Raw genomic sequence first — 14,470 nt, forward strand, 5'->3', positions numbered from 1 at the left:
CTCTCATACTTTGAACATATTGTCAGGAGGGAACAGTCGCTGGAGAAGGATGTCATGCTGGGTAAGATGGAGGGTCAGAGAAAAAGAGGAAGACCCCCAACGAGATCAGCCAGGTGGCATCATTGATGGTGTCACGTGTGGCAGCGGTAATGAGGTTGGCCCAGGATCGGACATTGTTTCAGTCTTCGTTCTCCCGTGGGACAGTTGGTAGTTTCCAACTGCTGACCCTGAGGTTCGCAGCCTGATTCGTAACCACTGTGCTGCAAGAGCTCCTTAAATACAGTACTAGCCACATATTAAATTGTGTACGCAGCACAGTGAATTGTTGGAGCCAGGATTTGAATCCACATGGTTTTGCTTTAGAGGACAGACATTTTGACTTTTTTTTTTCTTAAAGATTACATTTTTGTTCTCTATTTTCTAGAACACTGCCTAGACCTAGTAGGTAGTGGCCAATAAATCTTTGTTTAAAGAATGAATGAATAAATAAACCACTTTACTGTACTGCTGATCTACCCTGTAATGGGATGATTATTATTAGTAGTATTCTAATCTGTTACTTGTTTCTTGGGCTAAAATATTTGCTGACTAATGATACTGACTTCCATTTAAGCTCATGTCTCTTATTTGAGGGTAAAAGTGATGGAAAAAGTAAGAATTGGTTGGCATCAATCGGGTTTCTGTGAGGGAAGGTCACTCTGTTTCACGTTATTGAACCTGTCTCTCAAATATACTAGAAATGGAATGCTTTGGTGTTTGCATTCTACCCTCCCAGTTACTTAGAGGTTGTTGAGATATTTTGTGAAAACTTTAAAGAAAATAAAGAAAGAAAAAAAAAAAGAGAATGTGATGCATCTTATTTCTTAGCTAGCCTATGAACTCTGACTTCCATGATTATTTTTCTTAAAACTTGAACAGAGCCATTGGCAATGGTACTACCAACATTCCTTTTTTAACTGATCTGTAGCGTGTTGGTTGTTGGCCTAGGTACTGTTTCTTTAAGTGTTGTTGTTGACTCCAAGAGAAGATATCTGATCAAAGCTACAGTTTTATATTGCTAAGAAGGAGATGAAAACTTTTAATTTTCAGCTCTAGGGTAAGACAGTGTTATAGATTGCTCAGAAGCTAGCCTTTATTGCTCATTGTTTGGAATAGATATTTCAAATTGCATTGAATTTCATTATTTCCTCTTTATGCTTTTTTGTCTGCTCTTGAGTTTTTTGAACCATAACTACATTGGTGAAGTTGGAAATCATGGTATTTAAAGATCAACGGACTAAAAAAAAAAAATTTTTTTTTTTAGATTACTTAATAGCTCTTTTCTTAGTAATCTGAATTATTTACCAGCACTGTGCTCTCAAGCTGAGTCACAGTGATCCCACATGACAGAGTAGAACTGCCCCATAGGATAATCTTTATGAAAGTATATTACCAGGTCTTTCTCTCTCAGAGCTGCTGGGTGGGTTTAAAAGTCAACTTTTTGGCTAGCAGTCCATAGCTTAACCATTGAGCTACCAGGACTCCTTCTTAACAACACTGTGTATATCTTGAATAGAACACTTTTAACTGATCACTATTCTTACAACAAATAGTGCTGTGTTTTGATAGGGTCTGATTTCTATCATTGCGTAACAAAATCTAGTTTCCTTGTACTAAGGCAAAAACAGTTCTAAAGAGAGAAAGTATAACAGTTCTGAAGAGAGAAGGTAGGACAGCTTGTGATATTTATTTGTCATTTTCATCATATATTAAAATATATCCACTGTACTTGATGAGAAGTCCTGGTGTGGCGCTGTGGGTTAATGCACCAGACTGCAAAGCTGTTTGAACTGCAGAGTCGGTAGTTCAAGCTCACCAGCTGCTCCTTGGAAACTTTATACAGGTTGTTATGGGTTGGAACCGACGTGACGGCACGTCACAACAACAACAACAATACTTGATGAATAGGAATCTACCAGAAATACATTGTTTTGAAGGCTGGACATTTAGAAAATGTTACACAGAACACGTTCACCAGCTGTTCAAACCCTAATGGTTAATCTCAGACCCTGTCATAACTTGGGTCTTGAAATTATTCCTGATTCTATAAATCTTTATGTTCTTGTTTTTGAAAATTTAACCAAATGTAACCGACTCCACGACACATAACCACTACCACCACCAGTCTTTGGAAAGGTAGACATTTATCATACCAGTCTCAATTTAGGAAAGTAAACTGTTGAATAGTAATTCTTAGACCTATTAACTTTAGGTGACCGTGTGCTTTTGGTAACCAGTATTAGGTGCTGTCCTTCTCTGTGTTACAGGTACTTAGGAAGAATGCCAAAGCTGATGGCAAAGCACTTTATAAAACACAGGAACAATGTAAATTCTTAAAGGCAAATGTCTCTCTAGAAGACTAAGAGAGTCCCTAAGATTGTGGTGAGAGAAAGATAATTTAGATACTGCCATACAAAAAAGTTTGTGCCAGCTGTTTAAGTACCAGCTTCTTGTCATACAAAGTACTTGAGTCTTGAACTGATCACTGATTTTCTAAATCCACAGGGTCTTGTTTCTGAATATTTAGCCTAATATACTGAGCTACAGGGCATTTGGAGGCTGTGAGCTATTAGTTGCAAATTCAGATGCAAAACGAGAAGAGATTTCTAGGAGGAAAGTAAGCTGTCATATTATACAATATTTGAATAAAGATGCAAACCTAAGATAGTGACTGAGAAGAAATTTCAGAAAAAGGAAGCCAGTGTGTTATCTCTAATATTTACATAGGAACTAATGTACAAAGATGAGCCAGTAAATAAATAAATCAGATTTTCAATTGAGTAATTTACTTTGGCCTTTGTAGGTTAGTCTATTTTCTGTCATTGTTTACACATATAATAGTCGTTGTTCAACAACTAGGATTCAGTTGATGACCGCAACACCAAAATTCTTTGATCACATGCCGAAATGAAGTTGAAACAGTGGTCAGCTAACATTAGCGTATGTTCCTCCTCTGTGATGCTGATCCACAACTTCTAAAAACTTTTACTAAAGGATCCCTGGTGGTGCTATAGGGTAAGTACCACAAGATTGGCAGTGCAAATCCACCACCCACTCCAAAAAAGAAAGATTAGGCTTTCTTTTCCTGTAAAGATTTACAGACTCAGAAATCCTATAAAGAGTTGCTGGGATAGGTTTCATTGGACCTTCCAGACTAGGAAGAAGGAGGGGTAGAGGAGTTCTGAAAGGTTAGTCACTGAAAGCATACTGAGTAGCAGTAGAACATTGTCAGATGCAGTGCCAGAAGATAAGCCCCTCACCTTGGAAAGCAGTCAAAATATGACTTTAGAGCTGCCTCCTGAAAGTTGTTGTTGTTATGTGCTGTGGAGTCTGTTCTGACTCATAGCGACCCTGTACAGGTATCCAAGGCTGTAATGTAAATCTTTATGGGAGCAGAAAGCCTCATCTTTCTCCTGCAGAACAGCTGGTAATTTCAAACTGCTGACCTTAAGGTTCGCATCCCGATTCGTAACCACTACGCCAGCAGAGGTCCTTTTGCTGATGGTACACAACTCAAAATGAAAAGAAACAGCATCAAACATCCATTGACAATTGGAATGTAGAATGTATGACATATGAATATGGGAAAGTTGTTGTTAATTGCCATTAGGCTGATTCTGACTCAGTAATCCTGTACAGGATTTCTGAGGAGCAGCTTAGGTAGGTTTGATCCGCTGACCTTGTGGTTTGCAGTCTCGTGCTTACCCACACCAAGAGTCCATGGGAAAATTAGATATCATTAAAAATGAAATGGAACACACACAGATTTATATCCTAGGCCTTAGTTAGTTGAAATGGACTGGTATTATTCATTTTTAATCAGACAGACATATGGTTATGGCAAACTAAGAGGGAATGACTTAGCATTCATCTTCAAAAAAGAGCATATCAAGATCTATCTTGAAGTACAGTGGTGTCTGTGATAGGATAATATCCACATGAAGACTGGTTAATACCAGTGTTACTCAAATTTACATACCACTAAAGCCAGTGATTTTGAAATTGAAGAATTCTACCAACTTCTACTGTTTGAATTTGAATAAACTTGCATACAACATGCACTGATAATTACTGGTGATTGGAATGTGAATGTTGGGAATAGAGGAAGGATCAAAAGTTGGAAAATGTGAAAGTGAAAGGACTTGAAATATTTATTGATAAAGATCAAAGCATATTTATTGATAAAGATCAAAGCCTTTAGTATGGATTGCTCTTCAATATAAATAAAAGACCTCACAACTAGACCAAGAAATAAACATGAGTAGAGAAAATATTGAAGTTGCCAAAGACCCACAATCAAGACTCATAGAAGCACCAGTGGAAAAATCAAATAACATATTGCACTAAGCAAGTCTACTGCACGAGGCCTTTTTAAAGTGTTAAAGGGCACAGGTCAGTTTGAGGACTAAAGTGCTCCTGACACACACCATAGTATATTCAGTTTCCTGGTGTGCATGTGAAAGTTGGACAGTGAATAAGAAAACCATAGAAGAATTGATGGATTTGAATTATGGTGTTCAGAATATTGAAAGTACCATGGACTGCCAGAAGAACAAACAAATCAGCCTAGGAATAAGTACCACCAGATTTCTCCTTATAAGCAAGGAGTACTTTGGAGATGTTAGTAGGATACAGTCTCTGGAGAAAAGGACATCATACTTGGAAATGGGGGAAAGGGTGAATGAAAAAGAAGACCACCAATGAAATAGATTGACCAGTAGCAACAACATTGTGCTCAAATATAACAATTGTGAGAGTGGTTCAGTACCAGGCATTGTTTCATTCCGTTGTGTATAGATAGGGTCACTATGAGTAGGAACCAATTCAACAACAAGCACCCAACAACAATGTGAGTTGGAATGACTCTGGCAGTGGGTTTGGTTTTGCAGTTTGCCTCTTCTGAATACACAACAATGGAGTACCAAAAATACTTTATTGTAGTCTTATTGTTGGTAATGTAAATCTGTTATTTAGCAGTTCTTACAAGGGTAGTGGTTCACACTCACCAGGCTAGGAAATCCTATACAGAGTTGGTATGAGTTAGAACCAACTTGATGGCACTTAAGAACATCAACAACAACAACTGTATCTGGAGATAGTAAATCCTTTTAACTGCACTCTAATTAAGAAGTAAAACAGATTGAAAAAGGAAAGGTATCTTTGAAGACCTTGATTATACAGAATATTATAATATTGTGGGTTGAAATCATAGAGTACATGGGTCTTGGCCTTACGCCAAGTTACCTATTTATTTTTGATCCATGAACTGTTTGATTTTACTGAGTGAATAAAGAGCAGTTCTATGTCATAAGGTGGTCTTTTGGGGTCTTTTGACAAGGAACTCAGGGGAGTTGTGTAGTTGTGAGAATAGGCTGCTACCTCCTCCCCTTCCCCTTATCAATTTGTATAGTCCATATACACTTGTGCTATCCTATTCCATTTTTCACAAAACTCTTCATGAATTTTTATAATAATTAAAAGAAAAGTCCTTATAATAGTCTATTTTGTTGAACGGTACCTCCAAATGATGTCTTTATTTTGGCTGGGATAGGTATATGCACCTTTATGTAACTGTAATCAAGATGCTAAACAGTTTTATGTTTTACCTGTCATTTAGTGCCTTGTTTGTACTGTGCTAGGTGTTTTACTGGATTATTGCATTGAATCTTCTAAACAAGTATATGAGACTATACTCATGTTTTGCTGATGGAGAAACTGAGTAACAAGTTTAAGATCAAAACAGCAAGTACGAAGTAGAGTTGGAGGTTTAATTCTAGATCTGTCTGGTTACAGAGTTCAGAGCCAGACTGTTAATGAAAACATTGTGTCGATTGGTATAGAAATTTTAGCTTTCATTATTTGCTAACACATTTTCATATGCCTAGAACACATATAAACACTGTTCCATTTCTTGTTTTTCACTTGTAGGAGCTGAAAGATGTGGGCCATCGTGATCAGATGGCTGCAGCCAGAGGAATCCTGCAGAAGAATGTTCCAATCCTCTATACTGCATCCCAGGCATGCCTACAGCACCCTGATGTTGCAGCCTATAAGGCCAACAGGGACCTAATATACAAGCAGCTGCAGCAGGCAGTCACAGGCATTTCCAATGCTGCCCAGGCCACTGCGTCGGATGATGCTTCTCAGCACCAGGGTGGTGGTGGAGGAGAATTGGCTTATGCACTCAATAACTTTGATGTAAGTTACACTTGGGAGGAAACTTCAGGGTCTTGACCACTCCCTAAAAGATGACAAGCTAGGAATGTGATGAAGCTTTCTTATGAAAGCTCAATTTCCATTTAGATTTGCAGTTTAAGTTGAAAGAAAATTGTTATGAATCATCAGCCTGCTTGATCTTGACCTGACCTAAAGCATTTATCTTTTCTTTTTTTTATTTTTGAGTTCTTTTATGTAAGTTGTGCTTCCTATGAGTTTGTTCTTTATTGAGGGTGTGAATTTGGTTGATTTCAACCAAGATTTTGTCCTTCTGGCAGAAGCTATGGGACATACAGAAGCCAGGTCAACATAGACCCTTCCAAGAGCTCGTAGTCTTGTACGAGATACAGATGGTGTCATAAGTAACCTGAACAGAAATGCTCATGTCATAATCTTTCTTGTCTATTTAGATGTACAGATATCTCCTGCTTTTTAAATGTTTGCTTTATGACACTCTGATTTTATGAAAGACCTACAGAAATATCTTCACTAGTGGAAAGAGATTTGAAGATTTTTACTAGAAAAAAAGTCAGAAGCGTTACTTTTGCAGTGAGCATGCAGAGCACACCCTGAGGTGCTCTTTTATCAATATCTCAGCATCAAGCTGTTACAGCTTTAAAACTTGTCCGTCAACAGTTTATGTTATTGTTGCTTTTGGTTTAAAATTTTATTATGATTTAGTAAGTTAATTTTTCAGTCTGTTGTTAAAGTGCCGCCAAGTCGGTTCTGACCCATAGCGACCCTCTATAGGATTTCTGAGGAACAGCTGCTGAGCTTGAACTCCTGACCTTGCAGTTCAAACGACTTTGTAGTCTGGCGCATTAACCCCTCAAAAGATTTCTACATATAAGCTAATGGTAATTGCATCCTTGCTTTACTGTATTTTGCTACTGAAAGGTTTTGTAGGAATGGTCTATTTTCAAATTATAGGGGGATTCTATACTTACTGTCTCAGTGACAAAATGGAAATAATGTACAAATTAAATCAAGTTGGGAGCAAATTGGAGTTTAAAATATTTTCTTAGCTTAATGCTATCAAATTACCTTTTATAATAGATGCGACAGATTACTCTCCTATGTGTACAACTCCAATCTTAATTTTTTTGATGTGTTTGTGTTTTTAATTCTACCTACAAGGCCTTATTTGACTTCCAGTAGATTGTTTTAAAGGTATATGTATGTATGTATAATTTAAAATATTAAAGTAAGAGAACATTGAGTTTAGGTAATCATTATCTTTGCATGAGTAAAGAGAATGCTTTGAGGTATAGATCAATATGTTGTTGTTGTTCTGTGGAGTTGGTTGGTTCCGACTCTGTACAGGGTTTAGTGACCCTATACAGGGTTTCTGAGCCTGTAAATCTTTACAGAAACAGAAATCCTCATCTTTCTCCCTCGGAACAGCTGGTAGTTTCGAACTGCTGACCCTGAGGTTAGCAGCCTGATTCGTAACCACTGCGATACCAGAGCTCTTCTATAGATCAATATAGTGGAATGCATTTTGCTTTTTACAGTTTTTCATTTTATCTTTTCTTTGTCTCACTTTTTTTTGTTACTTGGATCCTTGTTGATATATGTATGGATATTTTAATAAGACTTTTCATAAATCATAAAGACAATATTATATTAAGCTTAAAGACCATGCTTGGTGTTAGAACTAATTTTTATCTTAGAACTTTAAGCATTAAATGACTTTATAAGCATTCACTTGTGATGTATCTTTATAAGCATTCACTTGTGATGTATCTTAGAATTTACTGGCACTATTGCTCTTCACTGGAGTCCTGGTGTGGCGCTGTGGGTTAATGCGCCAGACTGCAAAGCTGTTTGAACTGCAAGGTTGGCGGTTCATGCTCACCAGCTGCTCCTCGGAAACCCTATCCAGTGTTGCTATGGCACTTAACAACAACAACAACATTGCTTTTCACTACTCAGGAAAGTATTAAGTATTTGCCTCTTTTAAGACAGCAAGGATAGCATTTTGCCTGCAGTTGTCTAAAACATATCATAAGTTACAATAACTTGTTGTTAAGTGCCGTTGAGTCAGTTCCGATCCATTGCGACCTTGAACAGGGTTTCTGAGGCTGTGAATCTTTACGGGAGCAGAAAGCCTCATCTTTCTCCCGTGGAGCAGCTGGTAGTTTCGAACTGCTGACTTTGCAGTTCACAGCCCGATTCGTAACCACTACACTACCAGAGCTCCTTACGTAACTTCTTGGGGCTAGTTTATTTGTAAAATGAGGTAGTTATTTAGGCTAAGTGATCTCAGATCCTTTGCTCTAAAACTCTTTTATTTAATTTCTATGACCATTAACTTACTCCTGTTGACTGCAAGCATATAGAATGATGTTTTGATTAGATAAATCCTGTAGTACCTTTATCTAGTAAGAAAAATCAGTTAAAATGTAGGTTAATAACTCTATATTGCATGTCCAATTGTAAAACTGAGATTTCTTTGAAAGGAATGGAAGGGATGTATATTTACTGGAAAAGGGCAAGTTTTCTGAAGGGGGGGCAAATGGCATTTAAGTTGAAATCAATAGGAACATAGTCTCTAGGAAGAAAATTTACAAAGGCAAAATATTTGTACAGGCATTTATCCGTGTGAGAATAAATTGTATCAAGTAGAGAAGTTGAAATGAGGCCAGTAACTGGGGTTCGGGGTGGAGGAATAGGGTGGTGGTGATGTTTGACCTTTACCTACAGCTTGCTTGTGAACAAACTTTAGTCACTGGTAAAGGTGTTTTAAATGGAGTCATAGGAAATATTTGTTCATTTTAGGACAGATAGACCTCACAGAATGGCTTTGTTGGGAAGTGTTCACATCATGTTTTACAGAATACCTGCAGGTTTTTGAGGAAGGAAAATCTCATGGACACAGTGGGGATAAATTTGTGACTAAGAGTCATTTATAAAATTTGATTAGATGTATGAGGTGAGAAGAATAGTTGGAATTTCCTTATAAATGCGTTCCTTTCAGAAACTTTGAGGCCAATTTTTTTTTTTTATATAAAAGGAAACAGTTTTACTAATGTAATTTAGCAATTGTATACTGTACACACCCAAATAAAGAGATAACATGTTTTGTGTAAATCTCAGTTGATAACATGGCTTACAATTACTGTACAGGCTGACTTCATATAAGTAATGTGCACACATACATGTACTGTGCATAGGAAACTAATGCACAGAGGGGTCACACTGCAAAAACTGTGTAACACGTGGTTTTTGTTTTGTTTTAATAAAAGCAAGGTAAGTACATTCAACACTTTTTATTTTTAATGTTTTATTGTGAATTATGTGATAGTTTTGTGGGAGAACATTAGTTTTACATTCATCCTATCTTACATTGTTTCATTGCCATGGTTAAAATCCCTTCCATGTATCATCAACCAACCAAAGGGTATATCCTACAAGCCTGCACCCTCCCCACCCCCGCTGGGGTCATCAGTACACAGCCCCTGTCCCTCTCTGGGTCTGAAGTCCCCAGCTGCTCCATCTCAGGCATCACTGCTTCTCTGAGTAGGGTCCCACTCTCCGCTTTTCTCCCTTGATGGTCCCAGCGACCTCCGCTCCTAGACTGAAAGTTAATCACTCCCCTCCTTGATACAAACCCTTTACATTTCCAACCCTCAAAATCAGTCCTGATAACAATTATTCACTGTTGTATCACAAGAGACCTATCCGCATTTCCTTTCATCAGCCCTGCCTAGACAGATTGGATACTATTCAGTGGAGATTCTACCTTGCTCCACGCCCTCAGGATCTAGGTTCCCTCCTGAAAGCTTGTAAGCCAGTCACTTCTTGACTTCATAGTGTGTCTCCCCCCCCCCCATTTTGGGTAGCCAATGTCCAATGTCCAAGTTGCCCATCCCTATCTACTCTGTGTATGGATGGGGGGCGGGATGATCCTTGCTGTAAAGATTTGTTCACGCATTTGAGCTACTACTGCATCCATAGGTATAGGTCAAATTCATCAAATTGTATCAGATGACTCTTTTTTTCCTCTTCTTTCTTCTTCTAGTTGAGCTCTGATCATCCAGTCATTGAAGCCAGGTCAAGTGGGTATTATCTGCAAGTATAGGGGTTCTTGTGCATATGCCCTCTCTTCTTATCAGCTGGATGCTTCACTCTCCACTCTATTCCTCTGTAGCTATGTCACTGACTCTGGGCCCAAGAGTGCCCATGTCTTGCCATACTGCTGGCCAACCAGGTCTCCACCCGGGTTCACAGGAGTCTATTGAATGTTGTAAGGCTTAGCTCACAGCTTCATTGCTGTTTTTCCCTCATTTCCCCTTATCGGTGACCTACGTGGTCATCAATCAGAGCGTGTATTCCCATTGAGTCTTAGTCTTGGAAGGGGGTTTGCTCTGATGGGACCCGACCCCTTGCTTTGATGTCTCCTGGTTGAGCAACTTGCTTGTTCTTGTAATAATCAGTTGGACTGCCTCTATTGTTTTGTATTTTTCCTGTCAGTCTTTCTTTCAAGAAGTATCTTCTGTTCTTCTAGCCGCTACAGGCTGGTCTGCCTGTCCTTTCAAGAGGAAATTTCCCACATCTGAAGATTTTGGAAGCTGTTCAGGATTTCACCTATAGTCTTATGTAATGCAGAGGCTCCGCAGGAAGCCTCCATCACTGGGCACGTTGTTGCCCCATTTTAGGTATTCCAATCAGTTATAGGCAGAAGATGGATTTACAAGCTTTCTATGGTGATATTTCTGCCTGTTCCTTTCTCTCCCTCAACACTGTTTTTATGCTGACATATTTGTACTTAGACTCTTTGTATCATATCTTACCCAGACAATGTTTTTATGGCGACATATTTGTACTTACACTTTTTGTATCATATCTTACCCAGACAAAGTTTGCTTCCAGTATCTTCTTTCGGAAATGATCTGCCAGAAGCCACCTTATTTGGTATAAAGTAACTTTTTTTCATGTGCTGGACTCAATTATGGTATCAACACTTGCCTGAAAAGGGAGGAAACCGTGTCTAGCACTAACATTCAATAATGCTTCCTCCACAGAAACAAATCATCGTGGACCCCTTGAGCTTCAGCGAGGAACGTTTTAGGCCTTCCCTTGAGGAACGCCTGGAAAGCATCATTAGTGGAGCGGCCCTGATGGCAGACTCATCGTGCACACGTGATGATCGGCGTGAGCGAATTGTGGCAGAGTGCAATGCAGTTCGCCAGGCCTTGCAGGACCTGCTCTCTGAGTATATGGGCAATGTAAGTGTCAGAATTTTCCTTTGAAGCCGCATATTTGTGTCTGAGGAGTTTTCCATAATAGAGTTATTGTTGTTTTTAGTGCTGTCGAGTTGGTTTCAACCCATTCTCACCCTGTATAGGGTTTCCAAGGAGTGGCTGGTGGGTTTAAACCACCAGCCTTGTGGTTCAAACTGACCTTGCAGTTCAGTGCATTATCCTGCATTGCCACACTAGGACTCCTTTCACAACAGATGGTGAATCTGAAATGTTTAAACTGTAAATCGTCAATTATGTCTTCGGTGCCTTGACATTTTGGGATGGGTAAATTCTTTAAGGGACAGAAAAGTGGCCTTTTGGGTGACTTTTCTCCCTAGCTTTGTATTTTGAAAAATTTCAAACTTACAAGAATCATATGATGTATATATATACCATATATCTAGCCATATATCTAGATTCACCAATTAACATTCTCCCACATTTACTTCCTTTCCCCTTAAATAGATACATGTGCACACACACTTTCTTAACCTCTTTTTTCTCAGAAACTTTTGAAAGTAAGTTTGATATTTAAATGATTGCATCTCCTAGAGATTTGCACAACATAAATTAAATAATTGCGTCTAGATGGACATCTCATTTTGGACAAAGAATAGGCTGAATATCCATCTTACTAATATTTACAGCTTATGAAATAAATTTTATGACCCCACAAACCATTGTAAAACTAGGCAGTTACCATTAGTCAAACTGGAGTCCTGGTATGGCACTGGACCATAAGGTTGGTTTGAACTACAAGGTTGGTCAGTGATTCATACTCTCCATCTACTCCTCAGAAACTCTATACAGGAACCGACTCAAAGACACGTAACAACAACAATTAGGCAAACTGGATAATATTTAAGCAAAAATTTTTAGGTTTATATTTAATATCCAGTGCTGTGAAATTTGACTCCTTTTTGTTTTCAAAAATTGTTGATTTTTCTTTATTGTCAGATGTCTTTTATATTTTCTATCCTTCATATGAGGGAATGTTAAAAAGTTAGTGGAAAAATGGAATTAAAAGTAAATAGATTTTTTTCCATGAAATTTTTGAAGACCCCTTGTACTTCCTCTTTCGTTTTAATCTTTTCATGCTAATTTAAGATCAGTAAAGTTGCGTAGTGGTTACGAGTCAGGCTGCCAACTTCAAGGTCAGCAGTTTGAAACTACGAGCTGCTCCACGGGAGAAAGATGAGGCTTTCTGCTCCTGTAAAGAATTGCAGCCTTGGAAACTCTGTGTGGGGTCACTGTGAGTCAGAACTGACTCCATGGTACTTAACAACAACAAAGGAGATGTGCTAGTGCTTTGGGTTAGGTGTTGTTGGACCGCTAACCACATGGTTCAAGGACACCAGCAGTTCTGTGGGAGATAGCTGAGGCTGTCTGCCTTTGTAAAGATTATGTCTCTGAAACCCTGTATAGGGTCACTTTGAGTCAGAATCAACTCAGTGTTTTTTGTTTCTGTTTTCGGGTTATAGACCTTGTAAGGAGCTCTGGTGTTATCATGGTTAAACATTCAGCTGCTAATGGGAAAGTCAGCAGTTTGAACTTACTAACTCTGCTCTGTAGGAGAAGAATGTGGCAGTCTGTTTCCGTAGATTTCAGCCAGGGAACCTCTATGAGGCAGTTCTCCATTTTATTGTATCACTATTTGACAATGTGGTTTTATATATCTTGAAGCCAATATTTTAAGGTGTTCTGCTATTGTAGTGGGTTACATGTTTGGCTGCTAACCACAAAGTCAGCAGTTCAAAAATACCAGCTGTTCGATGGGAGAAAGATGAGGCTTTCTGCTCCTGTAAACATTTACAGCCTTAGAAACCCTATACTGGGCGGTATGAGTCAGAACCAGCTTGACAATACACAGGCAATATTTTATGGTGGCAAAGAAGGAATAAATAACAATTGTTTAAGTATCATTTTAAGGGGAGAAGGACGAATTAGTTGTTGTCACTGGTAATTTTTGCTTACATCACCTTTTCCAGGAAAGGATTTTGATCCTTTCTCATTCGTTCATTTGCCATATATCTTATTTGTTCACTTATATATCTATGTAAATGAACGTATACTGGTGAGTTATAAAGGAATTCCTAGTTTACTTATATTTCTATATAAATGAATATATACTGGTGAGTTATAAAGGAATTCTTAGGGTGAAGATGAATGCCTTCCTGTGTTTATCTTGTTTCTATTATCTTGTAAAATTACTGAAGCATATTAAATTTTTTAGGCTATTGCTGTGTTTTGATTGTAGGCAGTCTACCTTAGAAAAATGAGATTAGAGGCTTAGTTAAATCAAATGGAACAAGTAGTTGATAAGGGACTCTTAAAATGGGGTATACGTTTAAAAATATATATTAAAACTCAGAAAATGGAAAATAATAAAAAATGTCTAAGTTGAAGAATGACTCACAATGTTAGAATCTTAACTAGCTCAAGGTATGTGTGTGGAGTAGTCAGCTTCTATCTTGTATAGTGTTGGTGTAGTACAAACTGTTCAATGGAGTTACGAGATGGGGAAGAGTATTTGATAAATCTGTTACTGTGAATTGAGTGATAGTTTACATTGGAGAACATCAGTTTTGCGCTCATCCTATTGTATTTTGTGTTATTACAATCGCCTCTATGCAGCACCATTCAACAGTGTTTACTTCTATGTTCTATTCTCTCCTTTTTTTGCAGGGGTGGGGATGTCAACAAAAATACTCAGGAATATATAATTATTTAAACAGCCCAAGGGCACGTTCTGTAAGCCTTCTGGCTGCCAGCACACAGACTCTTTCTTTCCATGAGTCTTAAGAGTCCTTAGCTGCTGTATCTCTCCATGTCATTATCTCTGCCTCCATCACTAGTGTCGCAGCTTCTCTGGATAGGGTCCCACATTCTGCACATGCTCTTCTCCCTTGTTGGTCGTAGGGTCCTGTGTTCCTGGAATGTAAGATTAACTTTTTGTTGTTAGGTTCCAT

The 14,470-nt window shown here is 38.3% G+C and overlaps 1 protein-coding gene across 2 annotated transcripts in view; it reads left to right on the forward strand.

Annotated features, from left to right (window-relative positions):
* CTNNA1 (catenin (cadherin-associated protein), alpha 1, 102kDa) overlaps positions 1–14,470 on the forward strand; it is a 211,806-nt gene that overhangs the window by 58,159 nt on the left and 139,177 nt on the right. For both annotated transcript variants that reach the window (XM_006866127.1, XM_006866128.1), the window contains exons 5-6: positions 5,968–6,237; positions 11,283–11,486. In XM_006866127.1, the coding sequence (XP_006866189.1) occupies positions 5,968–6,237; positions 11,283–11,486 (474 nt within the window). The remainder of the gene's footprint in view (positions 1–5,967; positions 6,238–11,282; positions 11,487–14,470) is intronic.

Source organism: Chrysochloris asiatica, unplaced genomic scaffold, assembly GCF_000296735.1.
Source record: "Chrysochloris asiatica unplaced genomic scaffold, ChrAsi1.0 scaffold00087, whole genome shotgun sequence".
NCBI lineage: Eukaryota > Metazoa > Chordata > Mammalia > Afrosoricida > Chrysochloridae > Chrysochloris > Chrysochloris asiatica.